Here is a 16,834-nt window from a genome sequence, read left to right on the forward strand (position 1 = left end):
GGACCTAATTTCCACCCTCTGGCCAGATCAGCAGCATGAATCTGAGACTCAGCCTCACTTCTACCTCTTAGGAGGTGTGAGAGCAAACCTGTGACTTCTCCCAAAGCCTCAGGTTCATCCCACCCCAAGAGGGAAGGCAGCCTGTGCTAAAGCAACTGCCTGGGGTTAGGCGAGTGCACTGAAATAATGTCTGCAAGGGGCTTAGCATGATGCCTGGCACAGTGTAAGCCTTCAGCGAAATGTTGGCATTTTTATTTGTAATACAGAACCACCAGCTTGAGACCGAGCCGCCAGGGCAACAGCATGTGGAATTGGGACTCCAAGGCCAACAGCTAGGGCACCAGGAGCCCCTTGGAGCCAGGCAGTGGCCCCCAGTCTGTCCTCTCTGGGCCTCGCACACAGTGGGTGCTGAATCTGCTTTTCAGAGGCCTGAGGGTGCTGTGGCCCTGTAGTGTCTCGGGCCTCTCAGAATCAGAGAACTCACCACATGCAGCCTTTGTGCAATGCAGAGAGGGATGAGTCTTCCTCCAGATGATGCCACCGTGGCAGTTGCCCCCCACTCTCACTGCACAGTGGCCCCGGGTGGATAGTTTGTGTTTCTGATGGAATGGAGTCCGGGAAGGATGGGAAAGGCCGGCAAGGCTGGCCCTGGGTTGCGGGCGGGGCCTGTGTTCATTAGTCGCCTGTCCCCATCACCAGACTGTAAGCCCAGGGGAGGCCCTGCTCCCCTGTGAGTCTCAAATACACACCTGTGAACTAATGAGTCAGCTCAAGTGCAGGAGTATGAGCAAGAGGGGCCAGATTAGGCCGCCGCTGCTTCAGGCTGCTTTCTGTCTAGATTTCTGCTTCCCCTCTGCCCTTCTCCCCCTACTACTTCCAGCCCTCTGGGTTCCAGACTGCCCATCTTGCTGCCTTTGGTCACCAGGGGCCTAGAGTCGCACACGGAGAGCTAGAACTCGGTACCGCTGGGATCCACTCGGTGCTGGAACTCTGGCCCTTGGCTCCCAGGAGTGAGTGGGGGTAGTTCCCCGGGCGCCCTCCCTCTTGTCGCAGCCTGCAGCAGGGGTCCAAGCCTCACCTATGGAGATGGGCCCCAAGGCCCTGGAGGTGTTCCCCATGCTGTTTTGGGCCCTGCACTCATACGTCCTGTTGTGTTCCAAGGTCCCAGGGGTCAGCAGGCTCTGGACGGTCACCTTGCGGAAGGGCTCCTGGCGCAGGATGTCAGGGTTCGGCTCCTCCAGGACCAGCACGTGGGTCTTATCACATCTGGGAAGAGCAGAATGTGCTCAGAGCTTTGGGGAGCCCAGCCCCCAAGCCCAAGTGAGGAGGGAAGTCACTTACCTGTTGGTGTGGCTACTGCACTGCACCCATGTCACATTGGGCCGGGGGTACCCTGAGGCTTCACAGAGCAGGGCTTTAGAGCCATTGATGAGGGTCCACATGACTTCTACCTCTGGGGGGTCTGAGGTAAAGAGGGCCTGAGTCTCCTCGCCTGACCACCCACCCTGAGCCTTCTCTGCCCCAGCCCAGCCTCCCCTAGCTCGTCTATCTCGGCCGCCCCAGGGACCTTGTGTCCCCAACCCCTTCTACTCACAAAGAAGGGTGAGTTCAAAGGTCAGGGTATTCTCGCCTCTGGCATTTCTAGCCTGGAAGGAGTAGAGGCCAGCCTCGGAGGGCTTCAGGCGAGGCAGGGTGAGCTTGGAGGTGTATCTGTGTGGGAGGAGCAGGCCGTCTGGGGTGAGGACAGAGGGTTCCGACAACCACCTTAGAGGGGGTGGTTTTATTTTTGGTCAAGGGTCTGGGGCATGAAGGCCTTGGCTGAGCCAGGTACCCAGGCTGGGTCCACTGAGACATGGAAATACCACCAACCCAATTTCCTTAATTGCCTCTCTCATCCGCAAAGCACTTTGGTTCTGAGATTTAGTAGAGGTGGTGTCTGTAAAGTGCCGATGCTGGGAGGCACCTCACAAGCCTCGCTGAATATATCTACTTTCACCACCATCACTGGGCTAAACAGTCCTTGCTGAAAACGCCAGTACCTGGTCAGCTTCTATCCCCACAGCGCCAGCCCTGCCTGGAGGGGGCTTTGAGAGGGAAGGGAGGCAGGATGCAGCCATGGGGCTCCAGAGACCAGGGCTCAAGTCCTAGTATTGCCATTTCCCAGCTGTGTGACCTTAGGCAAGGATACTTAACCTTTCTGTTCATTTGCTTCTTTTTCTGTCAGCGTGACACTTATGGTAATTAATTCACTGACTCAGCCTAAGGGTTAGAGGGATCTGTATTCAGAGAGCCTGACTCATTGCAGGCATTTGCCCCTTTGTTGGAAAATATCTGCAGCCATTACTAGGCTAAAACCTATGATATTTACTCAGCCAGATCGTTGGCATATAGAACCCCTTTGTGTCAATTCTTGAGATAACTAATACCTACTTCTTAAACTGAAAGAATTTAACTTTCTGCATGAGTCAACATCACCATGAGGAACACACCTATCACAGGGGCTCAGTTTGGTGCCCTGTGCTGAAAGGCCCCAGATTACCAAGTTCAAGGGCACCTCTCTGTTTCCTTTCCACAGTGTCCCTATTGCTTACAGACCCCTGAAACCTATCCATGGATCAGCCTCCTTCCAGGGGTCTGCAGACTCCAGTTCAGCACTTCTGCTTTAGACGAGAGGAAGCTAGAAATCCTGGCTGGAAAGGACAAGAAAGGAACTGGGAAGAGGAAGATGGGGACAAGGGAACTTCTTTGTTGATTCTGTTGATCAACAAACAAGAATCCAGGAATTAAAGAGGTTTGGACTTCCAGAGCTAGAAAGAGAACTTCAGAGAGTTTGAAAGTTGGAAGATGTCTGAGGATTATCTACCACAGGGAAGGCAAACAGGTCTCCTCTCATGAGCCAATTATGATGGAAATATAGCCTGAAGACTGTATTGAGGACTCTGAGGCTGCATTTAGGCATTGCAGGAAATGGTTCAAAACTGAATTAGGGCTGTTCATCACAGTTGTGGGAGAAGACGTGATTGTGTGTACACCACATATTTGCTGTCCTTAATGGAGCTGTACTCTCTCATTCAAATGGTAGAGGAATAGATAAAGAAAATGTGGCATGTAGATACAATGGAATATTACTTAGCCATAAAAGGGAATGAAATTGGGTAATTTTTAGAGATGTGGATGGACCTAGAGACTGACTGACTGAAGTCAGAAAGAGAAAAATAAATATCGTATATTAACACATACATGTGGAATCTGAAAAATCTAGTATAGATGACCTTATTTATAAAGCAGAAAGAGAGACAGACATAGAGAACAAACATGGATATCAATGGGGAAAAGGGAGATGGGATGAACGGGGAGATTGGGATTGACATATATACACTATTGATACTATGTATAAAATAGGTAATTAATGAGAACCTACTGTATAACACAGGGAATTCTACTCAGTGCTCTGTGGTCATGACCTGAATGGGGAAGAAGTCCGGAAAAGAGGGGATCTGTGTTTACATACAGATGATTCATTTTGCTGTACCGTAGAAACTAACACAACACCGTAAAGCAACTATGGATTGGAGTCTGCACATGCTCAGCTGTGTCCGACTCTTTGTGACCCCAGGGACTGTAGCCTGCCAGGCTCCTCTGCCCATAGGATTTTCCAGGCAAGAATACTAGAGTGGGTTGCTGTTTCCTTACTCCAGGAAAAAGTTTAGAAATAGAACAGGGTAGAGAAATTATTATTTTCACACTTGTTATCCGTGTTCCTCCTTAGGGAAGAAACTCTGTTGTTTAGAAACTACCCGTTTAGGTCACTTTGGACAGGAAAGTAAGACCCTGAGGACAGAGTCCACAGGAGACAAAAAGACATTTCTAAAACGCTGTGCATGTAGAGTAAGCAGGACTCTGGGAGTGGAGGGTGGGGACGTGCAGAGGCAGACAGACCTTTATAAGAAGAGTTTTGACCCAGTGGAGAAGAGTAGCTGGTGAGAAATTCTCAGGGGTGGATGGCCACAGGCTTTTAAAGAACTTTCGATGTATCTGTGACTGAGAGATATTAATTCCCTCTAATCCCCCAAACCTGTGTGTGTGGCAGATACCTCGTGCAATTGCCATCAGGAGTGTGACTCTAAGTGGAAATCATGAGGTTGGTCTTCTGCATTTGGATTAGTCACAAAAGAGGAGAATGAATAAGCTCGGGAGAACTTGGGTGACCGTCAGAATGCACACACCCAAGAAATGGTAGAATTCTTGAGGAGGACGTTTAATATCCCAAGGATACAGCACAGAGGGTACACTAATTTCATCTACATCTCAAACACAGATGACTGACATTGAGGCTCTACATAGTCAAGAAAACTGAGACCTAGAAATGGGAAAGGACTCACCCCCTAGTCAAGGTTGAGACAGGACCCAAGTGTGCTGACTCTCAGCTAAAGTGCTCTCTATCTGGCTGTGGGCCATGCAGATGGGAGCTAGTGGCTGGTACCTGTATGTGTGGTTGGTGGTTACAAAGTTGAGCGGGGGCTGGGAGCCAAAGAAGGGACCCTCATAGGTCCAGTTGAAACTTTGCAGGCTTGGGTAGGCCTCCACCTTGACTCTGAGTTCGAGCTTCTCACCCACGGCCACCTCTTGGAGGAGGTTCTGCTCAGAGGTTAAGTTCAAGTAGGCACTGTCTGGAAAGCAGAATGCACAGAAATCCGGCATGAGTGGGGAGATGTCCGTCTGTGTGTTCATTTGGTGATCCACCTGGGGGTCCAGTCTTTCAGCTGGACCCTCCCTGAGTACCTAGCACATGCCAGTCACACAGACCCGACCTATAACCAAAACTTGCCCTCCCTCATCTTTTTCCCACCACTCCCACCCCTGCTCTCAAAAGCCCAGGGCTTTAAACTCTTCTCTCCAAGTTCCTGAAAGAAGCTGGGCAAATTCCTATCTTCCTTGGCACCTCTACCTCTTTGTTTACATAATAAAGAGATTAATAGAATATATCTATCTTGTTATAACTGTATAAAATATTTTCTAGCAGCTAAAACTGTCCCCTTTTCTGGTAATAGTTTGTATTTCCCCTTTTTCTGGTAGAAGTTTAATCAATGCAACTTCCATATCCAGTTCTAAAGTGGGCATGTGACCCAGGCCAGCCAATCAAGGTAATCTGTGCCCTTTGGACTGTGGTTGGTTGGGGGTAGTTCATGAGTTGAGTGAGTTCATGATGCTCATTCCTATGATTTCTGTTAGAACTGGAGGAAAAGAGAAGCTTTCATTCCACTGGGGTTTCCAAGATTGGTATTGCCCCACAAGAAAAATATAGAGCCGAGGGTTGGGAAGCAATAGATTCTTGTCCACATCTGAACATCAAAATCCAACTGTCCCGGAAGCTCATACCCATGTTTTGTTTTGCTTTAGCTGTAAGGCCAATAAAATCCTCTTTTGGTGAGGTTAGTTCGAGTTGATTTCTGCTAACTATACCTGAAAGATTCTTGACTGGTTCCTTCTAATTAAATGTTGCATGAATTAAAATCAACCTGCTGTGATTGAATTGCAGGCACAGGAGAGGTGCCCCCATCCACAGACTCTCCATGCCACTCATGGATGCCTCTGAAATGCCTTCTTAAAATCCCAAGGCTTTGTAAAGATCCCTGGACTAAATCATCTCTCAGGGCTCGTTTCTTACTCATCTATGAAATCTAAAATTCACTCTTCTACCCTGTGCTGTTCCTGCTCAAAAAGCCTACTCTGATTCCCCATTACCTCCACTATTCAGCCTGGCATTCAAGGCTCTTCTCAAGTAGGTCTCCCTACACCCATCTAGCCATGGCCCCTCTTCCTACACACATGTGCACACACAGACACACACATAATTCTCCACCCATCTTGGTGTGCTCATATCCCCAGAACACCCCACAGTAGTTCCAACCTGGGCTCTTTGCTCAAGTCATTTCCTCTACCAGGAACTCAATATTCTTCCTTTCTTCTGTTTAGATCCTTCTCATTCTCTAAGACTCCCCCATCAGGGAGACTCCACCCATCACTCCAGGCTAAAAGAGTGCTCCCTCCTCTGGATTCGTTTTGCTTTTTTTTAAAACTGAGGTATAGTTGATGTATAATATTTGATAAGTTTCAGCTATCCAAAACAGTGATTCACAATTTTTAAAAGTTATATTCCATTTAAAGTTGTTATAAATGATCAACTATGTTCCCTGTGTTGTATATAATACATCCTTGTAGCTTATTTATTTTATACATAAAAGTTTCTACCTCTTAATCCCCTACTGCTATACGGCACCTCCCACCTTCCCTCTCCCCACTGGTAACCGCTAGTTTGTTCTCTGTGAGTCAGCCTCTTTTTTGTTATATTCATTAGTTTGTGGTATTTTAAATTTTTTAATTTATTTATATTTAAAGGATCTTTTCTCCCAAGTTTTACTTATTTTAATTTTTTGGCTGCATCCTGCAGCATGTGGGATCTTAGTTCCCCAACCAAGGATCGAACCCACAGCCCCTGCATTGGAAGGTGGAATCTTAACCACTGGACCAGAAGGGAAGTCCCTTTGTGGTTTTTTTAAGATTCCACATATAAGCAATATCATATAGTATTTGTCTTCCTCTGTCTGACTTATTTCATTTAGCAGGATACCCGCTGTGGCCCTTTGAGATTGTACAGTCATTAGGCACCACATCTACACTATTTCAGGCTTCCCTCGTAGCTCAGTTGGTAAAGAATTTGCTGGTAGTGCAGGAGACCTGGGTTGGGAAGATCCCTTGGAGAAGGAAATGGCAACCCACTCCAGTATTCTTGCCTAGAGAATCCCATGGACAGAGGAGCCTAGCAGGCTACAGTCCATGGGGTCGCAAGAGTCGGACACGACTTAGTGACTTAACTACCACCACCACTACACTACTTCATGTGTCTGGTCCTTCCTTTAGGTATCTGTCTTCTCTCTCCAAGCTTGTGAGCTTTGAGGGCAAGGCTGTTTTCTTCTTTCTTTCTCCCTTAGCCAGCCAGCCAGCCAGCTAGCTATTCATTCATCTAAACTCCAACCACTTCCCATCACCTCCACCATATCCTCCCTAATCAAGCAACCATCACTTCTGGCTCAAACTAGTAGCAGCAGTTTCCTAACAGTTTCCTGGCTTGTACCCTCATCTCCCAATAGACAATCTTCAACAAAGCGCCAGAAAGCCATATTACATCTTGCTACCCTCAAGTCAGATCATGTCACTCCTTTGCTCAAATCCCTCAATGGCATCCCCTCTCTCTCAAGAGGAAAGAAAAGAAAGAAAGAAAGTAAAGTCACTCAGTTGTGTCTGACTCTTTGCAACCCCATGGATTATAGCCTACCAGGTTTCTCAGTCCATGGGATTTTCCAGGCAAGAGTACTGGAGTGGATTGCCATTTCCTTCTCCAGGGGATCTTCCCGACCCAGGGATCGAACCCCGGTCTCCTACTTTGTAGGCAGATGCTTTTACCATCTTAGCCAAAAGCCCAGGTCTTTACGTTGGCCTCCCGGGACCTTTCCCTTCACCTCTGATGTCATCATGTACTACACCTTCCTCTCAAGCTCCACCCAGCCACACTGGCTGACTTGCTCCTTGCACGTGATGAGCTTGGACCCGCCTTAAGAACACTGCTTGCCCTCTGTCTGCAGCTTCTCTTCTCCAAGATTCTATATGGCTTGGTCCTTCACCAACTTCAAGTCTTTGCTCAAATGTCAGTTTCCCAGTAAGTCTTCCTTGATGATCACCCGATTTTAAACTGAAAACCCTATCAAATTGTCTTTTTCATAATTTACTTTGCTTATTGCTTGTCTTCTCCCAACTAGAATACAAACTCCATGTGGGCAGGGTATTTTCTCTCTCATTTATAACTGGATCTCCCGCATTGGAAAGGACCTAGCAGGAAGAGGGAGGGAAAACAACATCTGTTGAGTGACTACTGTAGGTCTGCACTACAAAACGGATAGGATTAGAATCCATAACTGGGAGACAGTTCACTGTTCTCCTCTCCTGCATTAGCCCTCAGAGCTGCCGGCACAGGATGGGTCCACAACAGAGCTTAGGTGCTCCTGCAAGCCTGATGTATTACTTGCTCTGTGAGGGTAATGATTCTCAGGCTTGCCATCCCGCCTCCTCTCGGGCTCCCAGCTTGATACATGAGGTATGGCCAAACTGAAAGCACTCTGAACCTGTCCCCACCCTGAAGAAGCTACCCTCTGCTCTGGATTCTCAGCCCAGTGACTGTCGCAGCCTCCTCCCCAATCACTCTGGTCGTCTTGGCCCCTTTCTACTTTGTCCCAGCAGCCATTGCCCCTCCTGGATTGGTTTGGATAACAGACTCTCCGGGGTCCCCACCCTAATCCAGCACCCTTCGCCGTCGCTGGCCTGGACGACCGCGTTAACTGCCTGGATGGGTCTCCAGCCTCGAGTCTCCTATCCAATCCACATGACACAGAGCAGAGCTTTCTCAAATGACATCTCCTCAGGCACACTGAGCGTTTACTCTGTGCCAGGCCCTGCCCTAGTTAGTTCAGATACATTCAATGAATTCTCAGAGCAAACCTATGAGACAGTTAGTGTTAGGATCCCCATTTTGCAGATGGGGAAACAGTTTAAGCAACCTACCTAAGTCATTGGTGGAGGCAGGCTGGAATGTGGCTCAGGACTGCGGGCTCCTGACCACCACTCCTGCATCCTCTGTTCTATCTGATCTCATCACTCTCTTCTTAAAACCTTTGATGCCTGCCCACCAGAGATGGTGCAAGCTACCCATCCAACTTGCTCTCTGATACTACCCTCAGCCCCGCTTTCCTGTGACCACCCCCCCACACCCCTTCATGTCCCTGCTGTTGTCGCTTTCTCTGGATGTCTCAGATGCTCTTGTTCTCTTTGCCTTTGAGCCTTGCATATGCTGTTCTCCTTTCTTCCCCTCCCCTCTGCCTGGCTAACCCACCTCCATCCTTCTGGTCCCAGCTTAGAGTCCATTTAGTCCAAGCCTTTGTTGGGGAGTCCCCCTTGGTATTCCCAGGACACCTCGGGCTTCTCCCATGCCCACCCAGGGTGACTGCTGTCTGTTCACATGCCTATGTGATCTGAGTCCCAGGCATGAAGGAATGAATGAATGCATCAACAGCAAAGTCCAGGAGGGAGCTACTGGACATCAATCCCAAAACACAACAAAATGTTGCTGGAATGAGATGCAGCCGTGTACTGTGGGACCTCCAAACTGGGAGAGAGGGAGGATTCTGAGAGAGAAAGAATCAGAGGGCTGACACAGACATGGCTCCTTAGCCAGGCTGAGAAAAGGGGGATTCTAGCGAGCTATTCTATCAGTGTCTGCTCCTTTTTTTTTAACATCAGCTCCCTCTTTCTCAATCCCCATATGTACCCCCTTGCCCCAGGATCCAGGCTGACCCTCCCCCACCACCCTGATGCTCACCTACCACCCGGAAGACCATGGAGGTGGTGTGGACGCCCCGGGCATTGGTGGCCACGCAAGTGTAGTTGCCAGCATCTTGGAAGCCTGAGTGATCGAGTTCGAGGGTCAGGACTTTTTGATAACGGTCGTCATGGAAGTCAGATTGTTGAGAGATCGCGAGCTGCAGCCAGAAGGAACAGAAATGATACACAGAGGTCGTTTAGGAATTAGAAAGAGCTGGGTTCTAATTCTCAACCTTTAAGGACTACTATCTGCTTTTCCTTAGGCAGGGGCTGAACTGTTTCTTCATTTGCAAATTGAGACTGACACTAGCCCATGCTTCTAGGGTTGTAGTGAAGAGTAAGTGAGATGGAGAGTGCAAATGGCATAGGGCTATGCCTGGCATGCGGAAGGCATGGGGAGGAAGTATGTTCTTAGAAGGGGCCTAATGCCATTTCCTCCTGAGAAAACCTCCTCTTCCTCTCTCTAGAGTTTTTCGGAAATAATCCTTATATTCCTGGGCCTCAGGAGTAGCCTTGGAACCCCTTGCAAAGTCAGAAGTGAGCTGACACGTGCCTCTTGTCTATAGTCTAGGGCAAAGTTCATAAGTCATGGGGGTGGAATACTGCCTCCTCCCTCTCTCATCACAAAGTGTAGATGCAGGAGCCTGAGACCTGCTTCTGCATCATCTACTGACCAGGAGTGAGACCTTGGGTGAGGTACTCCCCTCTCTGGTCCTGAGCTATGCCCTCAGCTTCCAGTGCCAGCTTGAGGTGGGGCCTGGAGTGCCAGGAAGACAGGCAAACTCCCCCACCCCACCCCCCAGGGACTGACTTTTGTGTCTCCACGTTGAAGGAAGACATCAAAATCGACATCAGCGTCACTGGCTGAGCACACGATCTTGGCAGTCTCTCCTTGAATCCGCACCAGCTCTGCAGGCTCCAGTGTCAAGGTCGGAGGTCCTGGGATGACTGAGGTCAGGGGAAGGCACCCATGAGCACCCAGGCCAGAGCTGTCACTCTGCTTCCTGCCATGGGCCCAGGCTCCCTTCCCAAATCCTGGGAGGCAGCCATGACACCTCAGTTTTCCCCACAACAAGTCCCATCTCCTAAATGGACCTTGAAGAGCCCCCTTGGCTCCATCACCAGCGCCTCTCCCCAGACACACCCTTCCCCTCTGCTCTGGACTCCTGCAGCCACCTGGAAGGCTTCCCTGCTTCCTCACAGCAGCCAACGTGGGCTCCTCACAAGGAAGATTGGATCACGCTCCTCTCTTGTGCCAATATTCAGCAGCTTCTCATCACTCTCAGACTAAAAGCTGCAGTCCCTCGCACCTCCCCAGACCCTGCTCCCGATCTGTATGCACCTGCCACCCCTCAGTGCTCTGCAGCCACGTGGCCTCTCCCACTCAAAGACGTGCCCTTGCCCTTCCCTGTGGGAATGCTTGATCCATGCAACAACCACACTTTGACTGATTGTTCTCATCCTTCACATCTTCAGCTCAAATATTCCTCAGAGAGGCCTCCTGTCACAGGTTAGCTGAATTAGCCTCGGGCTTCCCAGGTGGCACTAGTGGTAAAGTACCCACCTGCCAATGCAGGAGACATACAAGACTTGTGTTTGACCCCTGGGTTGGGAAGATCCCCTGGAGGAGGACACGGCAACCTGCTCTAGTATTCTTGCCTGGAGAATCCCATGGACTCCCCTACCCAAATCTCTTCAGCTTGGTTTCTTGTTCATCACATTCATTTACATTCTCTCTCATCTGTCATCCCCAGTAAATGAATGTGGTGTCCCTAGCAGCTAACCCAGTGCCTAAAACATAGTGGTGGTTGCTTAATCGCTCAGTCATGTCCGACTCTTGCAACCCCATGGACAGTAGCCTAGTAGGCTCCTCTGTCCATGGGATTCTCAAGGCAAGAATACCGGAGTGTGTTGCCATTTCCTTCTCCAGGGGAATCTTCTCAACCCAGGAATCGAACCCAGGTCTCCTGCATTGCGGGCAGATTCTTTACCAACTGATCTATGAGGAAAGCCCTAGCCTATGGATTAACATCTGTGACTGTGGCTGTTGTTGAAAGATAACCTGACTCAGTTTCTCAGGGTCAGACGCTAAGGAGCTCACTCATATCACAGAGTTATGGCAAAACAAGGGCCCTAGGATCCCTCCACAAGGTGGGCTGCAGGGAAAGGGCCTGCCTGGCTCCTCTGCACACAGAATGGGTTCCCTTGGCTTCCTAAACAGGTTTTGTGGCCTCAGGGCACAGGGCCTTGGGCCAGCTCTGCCACTCTGACCCTGGCCTCATTACAGGCACTTGATTCCTGTCTCAGGCTCAAATTCTGATCCTGGGGTCTTGCTGACTCACAGCAGTCCTCCCAGAAACCAGAATCCATCTACCAGCCCAGCAGAAACAAGGGGGGAGTGGACAGGAGAGAGACTTCAACACCACTGATGCCTCCCAGCAAGAGGCGTCCCATGCGCCTGCCATCAGGACGCCCCACGGCATTGCTCACGGCGCCCCCCTCTCCTGTGCTCAGAACCCAGCACCTGGTGGGCCCTGAGTACGAATCCATGTCTGAAGGGGTGGGAGAGCTTTGGGCCCTCCTTCCATTCCTGGAACATTTGAAGCCTGTTTCCAGCTCACAACTGTGTACCTGCTGTTTCCTCTGCTGTTTCCACCTTCTCATAATTCACATTTCCACTCAAAAAATACTCTCTCCACGAGCCCCCACGCCCACACACTCTATTCCATCACCCTGTTCAATGCTTTTCATAGCCTATCTCAAGACCTGAGACTACTTGCCAGCTGAGTTATCGGCGTACATGTGGTCTGCCTCCCAGCACCTGACACCTCATGGTCTCGCTCCAGCAGGTGCCCCGTGGACGACACAGGCACGACGGGAAGGAAGAGGTGAAACGAAGCACCCACCCTTCCTTCCCCTCTGGGCAGGCACCAGCTCTCAGGTCCTCCCAGTCCACGCACCTTTCTGAACTTTAAGCCGGATGCTCAGGGACTTCACCACCCTGCCAGCCACCCGAACGCTGCACTGATAGTCCTGGCTCTCAATGAACTTCGCCTTGTTGATGGTGAAGCCGTACCAGGGCGAGAAGGAGTAGTTGGTTTGGCGCAAGACAGGCCGGCCGCGCACCCGCACCAGCGAGACGCCCGCCTCCAGTGCCGGGTCGGTGAGCAGACAGGGCAGCAGTGCATCCTGACCCTCCAACACCGTCACTTCCTTGGCCAGGACCCTCCAGGGCCGAGCAGGGTCTAAAGGAGCACGGAGATATAGGGTTACAGCTGCCCCCCCTCCGCCAGGCTAATGGGTCCCTGGACATTGATGACAGTGAAGCTCAGAGATGCTGTTCATTTGCCTGAGGTCACATAATACCAGGGAAGCGCAGCTAATGCTTGGGGGCTCTAGGGCCAGGTCCAGCCCCACTATTTAATGTTTTGTGATCCCGGGCAAGTGACTCAACCTCTCTGAGCATCTGGAAAATGGGGCAGAAACAAGAACCTGCTCACAGGGTTGTTGTGAGGACATGAAATTAGAAGCACTGCCACAGGTCCTTGTTCGTGGCAGGTTCTCAGTAAACATGGAGCTGGCTTATCATGATGGTTCACATCAAGGCCCAGCCCTCTTGGCCATTCCTGGTGGGCCGTGCTGGGCTAGACCTCTTGGGAGGGGGCTCATAGTCCTCACCTTTGACGTAGAGATGGATAGTAGCAGTGCCCCCCAAGGGGTCTCCAGGCTCAGTGCAGCGGTACGTTCCCGTGTGTAGGAAAGTGGCGTTGTTCGTGGTGAGGATGCTTCTGGGGGCATCAGAGTCCCGAGTCCAGTAGGGGGAAATGGGGCCGTCCCACTTCACGCTGCCATTGCTCATACATCGCAAGGTCACCGCTGTGCCTGGCTCCACCACCAGCTCAGGGCCACTGGGCTCTATCACCGGGACCCCTTGACCTGGTGATGGGAAGTGGCAAACAGAAGTGAGGGCTGAGGTGACACCCTGTTGGCTGTACCCTGCCTCTGAGATGGGTGCTGCTCTGGCAGGGTGCTGTTGGTTCTGGGGTTCAGCTATGACCTACAGAATCACCTCGAACAAGTCCCTGCCCTTCTCTGGTCACTCACTCAGGCCCTACCCCAAACCTTCTGTGATGGACTGGTGTCTCTGATGTCTGAAAGAAGGGGGCTGGGGGCTTTCTCGGCCTCCCACCCAGCCACTGTCCCGTGGGGGCTACCCCAGCCTCTGGCCTCAGTCTTCCTGGCCATGACTGTGTCATTCTTCCCAGGAGTGGACTCCTTCAGCCTGATGTAACAGATGGCCTGTATTCCTGCTATGAAGTCCAGCACCTAGCTCAAAGAAGGGGCTCCAAACAAGCAAAAGTGAAAGTTGCTCAGTCGTGTCTGACTCTCTGTGACCCCATAGACTGTAGCCCACCAGGCTCCTGGTCCATGGGATTCTCCAGGCAAGGAAGAAACAAATGAATGGAATGTTCCTGGCAAAGTGCTCTGAATTAATTCACACGAGGAAGAAGAAAAAGGGATTTCCCTGATGTTCCAGTGATTAAGACTCCGAGCTTCCACTGCAGAGGGCACAGTTTTGACCCCTGGTGGGGGAAGTTCCACATGCCACATGATATGGCCAAAAACAAATAAAAATGCATATACCTTTAAAAAATATTTTAAAGTAAAAGAAAAAGAAAACTGGTGCAGGATCTTAGCATAGCAGAGTTCAGAGTCTTCTGTTGTGCCTTCTCTCATCACTGGACATCTGGCCTGTAGCACAGAGGGGAGGTTCCGAGGCTCTGTGCCTCAGTTTCCCCACTTACAAAATGGGGACCAAAATTGCACCCATTTATTGGGATGTTGGGAGATTTAAATGCACAGAAAGCTTTATAACATCACCTGTCACCAAATATAAATAACTCAGCAAAGGTTAGCCATTCTATTTACTATCTAGTCTACCCCCAGAACCCCACCCTAATATCCCAGCCCTGCTGTGTTTACTAGGGAGACAATCTCTTTTAAGGAAAATTTTCTTGAAGGAGAAAAGAGAACTTGAAACTCATCTCGGGCCCTCCGGGAAGAAGGCCCGTTGCCTCTGCAGTGTCAGCATTTTTCCAGGGCCTAAAATAGGGGTAAAGGAGGGAAGTGAGAGCTGATTCAAGGACTTGGAGGGGCTGCCAGGCGCCTTCCAGCCTGTGCAGGCGGAAACACATTGCTGGCACCCGGCCTAGCCCCCATTTCCGCTCAGCCTGCAGTCCTTCTCCCAGGGATGCTCTCACTTCTGCTTCCTGGCCACTGTCCCCTTTAGGGGAAAGACCTCCTCAACCCCCGAAACAGGGGGTACCACCTCCTGGACACTGGCATGTCCCAGGCTGCGGGACCCGGCTCTGTCACTGACCTATTAGGTACCCGCCTACTGAGTCCAATCTGTCTGTCCCAGTGATGGGACCATGGACCTGCCAACCCTGAGGGAACCAGGCAAATTCAGGGACTCTTCATCATCTTGCACAAAAGCAGCTTCTTCTTTTTTAAAAAAAAAAAAGTATTTATTTATTTGGCTGCATTGGGTCTTAGTTTCAGCACGTGAGATCATTCGTTGCAGCATAAGTGTTCTGAAGTTGTGGTGTGTGGGCTTAGTTGCCACATGGCATGTGGGATCTTAGTTCCCCAATCAGGGATTGAACCCGTGTCCCCTGCATTGGAAAGTGGATTCTTAATCACTGGACCACCAGGGAAGTCCTGCAAAAAAGCTTCTTAAATGGGTCTTTCCGTCCCACTGCACCCTGCCCTCACCACAAACCCCAGAATCAGAATGATCCTTTCTGTCAGATTATTTCAGGATGACTTAATTCATGTTTTAATTTTGTGCACATCAGAGATGTGCAGGCTCTCTGCCCAAGTTCCTAATCCGCATAAAGGATGGAGTGACCAGAGGAATACCAGTGGAAGCCAACACCTGGGGGTTGTAGCCAGGCTTCCCTGTGCTGCTGACCACCAGGGAGAGGGGCAAGCATCATTTCTGGCAGGCTGCTGGCAAGTCCCAACAGAGCAGGTGCTGGACTATTACTGCTGCAGCCTTGCAGGGCATGGGGGTGGGGGGCGTGCTGGAGGGAAGAGCTTGACTGTGGGCTCATGTCAGTCAGTCATTGCTCAGTCGTGTTTGACTGTTTGCGATCCCATGGACGGTAGCCCACCAGGCTCCCCTGTCCATGGGATTCTTCAGGCAAGAACACTGGAGTGGGTTGCCACTGCCTCCTCCAGAAGATCTTCCTGACTCAGAGATCGAGCCCGAGTCTCTTGCATCTCCCGCACTGGCAGGAGGATTCTTTACCACTGTGCTATGCCAACCTGGGTCTAAAACTTGGCTCTCCCCTGCTAACTAAGTAGGCTGCTTAACCTCTGACCCTCAGGCTACTCTTTCAATGAGAATAATCCAAATTTCCACCTCTGAGAGGTCCTGGGAGGATTCAAGGAGGTGATACACAACCTCTGGCTGAGGCAGCTCTCTTGTCTTGCGTTACTGCTTCAACTACTACTCTCCTAACCTCCTCTTCTGATCCTGACACTCTGACAGCTGAAGCGCTAACTTTTAAAGGTCACAGCCTATGCCTGTAACATCCCCCGGTCTTAGATTCTGTGACTCTGTATTCTGCTTCTGCCCCTGCTGGGTCTCACGGGCGCCTCCCCCCACCATCCTCTAACTCCAGCCTTGGCCTCCTGGAGGTGTATTCAGAGAGGCATTATCTTATTTTGTCCTGTTGTCTCGAGTATTCATGCAGGACACGGCTGACGCCCTCAGCTTCCGCTCCAGCTGCCCACTGCTGGCTTGACTGGAGGGAAGGAAAAGCTTGCTCAGGCCTTTACTCCCTGGGTGGGGGTTGGACCCCTTCTGCCCCTTCACCCCACCATCTCATCTCCCCAAACCTTCTCACCCCCTCCCACTTGCTTGGGAGACCCCCCTCATCATCAGCTCCCACAGTGTGCCCCCACACCCCCCACCTCTCCCCCAACACACACACACACATACATACACAAACATACACACAAAAATAGACACACAAACATACACACATATACTCACAAATATACAAACATACACACACATACAAACATATGCACACACACAAACATATGCACACACACATACAAAAATAAACACACACACAAACACACAAGACACACACAGACACAAACATATACACATACACACACACAAACATACACACACAGCATGCCAAGGTTTGGGGCACAGCCTCCTCCTTGGCCCAGAGTCTTAGCGAGTCTCTTCTGGTCTCTAGGGTGCACTGATTCTGTCCCCTAACTTTGTCACAGCTGCCCCCTCACTCATCACTGGTCTAACTGAAAATGTAGGCTTCCAGCCTGCAGTCCCCATTTCTTCTTTCCTTTGAGGTGAGATGCT

The 16,834-nt window shown here is 50.5% G+C and overlaps 1 protein-coding gene across 1 annotated transcript in view; it reads right to left on the minus strand.

Moving 5' to 3' along the window:
• CSF1R (colony stimulating factor 1 receptor) overlaps positions 1 to 16,834 on the minus strand; it is a 32,405-nt gene that overhangs the window by 13,906 nt on the left and 1,665 nt on the right. Inside the window, exons 2-9 of the mRNA XM_081495752.1 lie at positions 13,111 to 13,368; positions 12,393 to 12,677; positions 10,244 to 10,380; positions 9,431 to 9,590; positions 4,484 to 4,670; positions 1,595 to 1,710; positions 1,342 to 1,462; positions 1,079 to 1,266 (exon numbers count right to left, since the gene is read on the minus strand). Of these exons, the coding sequence (XP_081351878.1) occupies positions 1,079 to 1,266; positions 1,342 to 1,462; positions 1,595 to 1,710; positions 4,484 to 4,670; positions 9,431 to 9,590; positions 10,244 to 10,380; positions 12,393 to 12,677; positions 13,111 to 13,368 (1,452 nt within the window). The remainder of the gene's footprint in view (positions 1 to 1,078; positions 1,267 to 1,341; positions 1,463 to 1,594; positions 1,711 to 4,483; positions 4,671 to 9,430; positions 9,591 to 10,243; positions 10,381 to 12,392; positions 12,678 to 13,110; positions 13,369 to 16,834) is intronic.

Source organism: Giraffa tippelskirchi, chromosome 6 (assembly GCF_054371585.1).
Source record: "Giraffa tippelskirchi isolate mGirTip1 chromosome 6, T2T-mGirTip1v1.2.pri, whole genome shotgun sequence".
Lineage (NCBI taxonomy): Eukaryota > Metazoa > Chordata > Mammalia > Artiodactyla > Giraffidae > Giraffa > Giraffa tippelskirchi.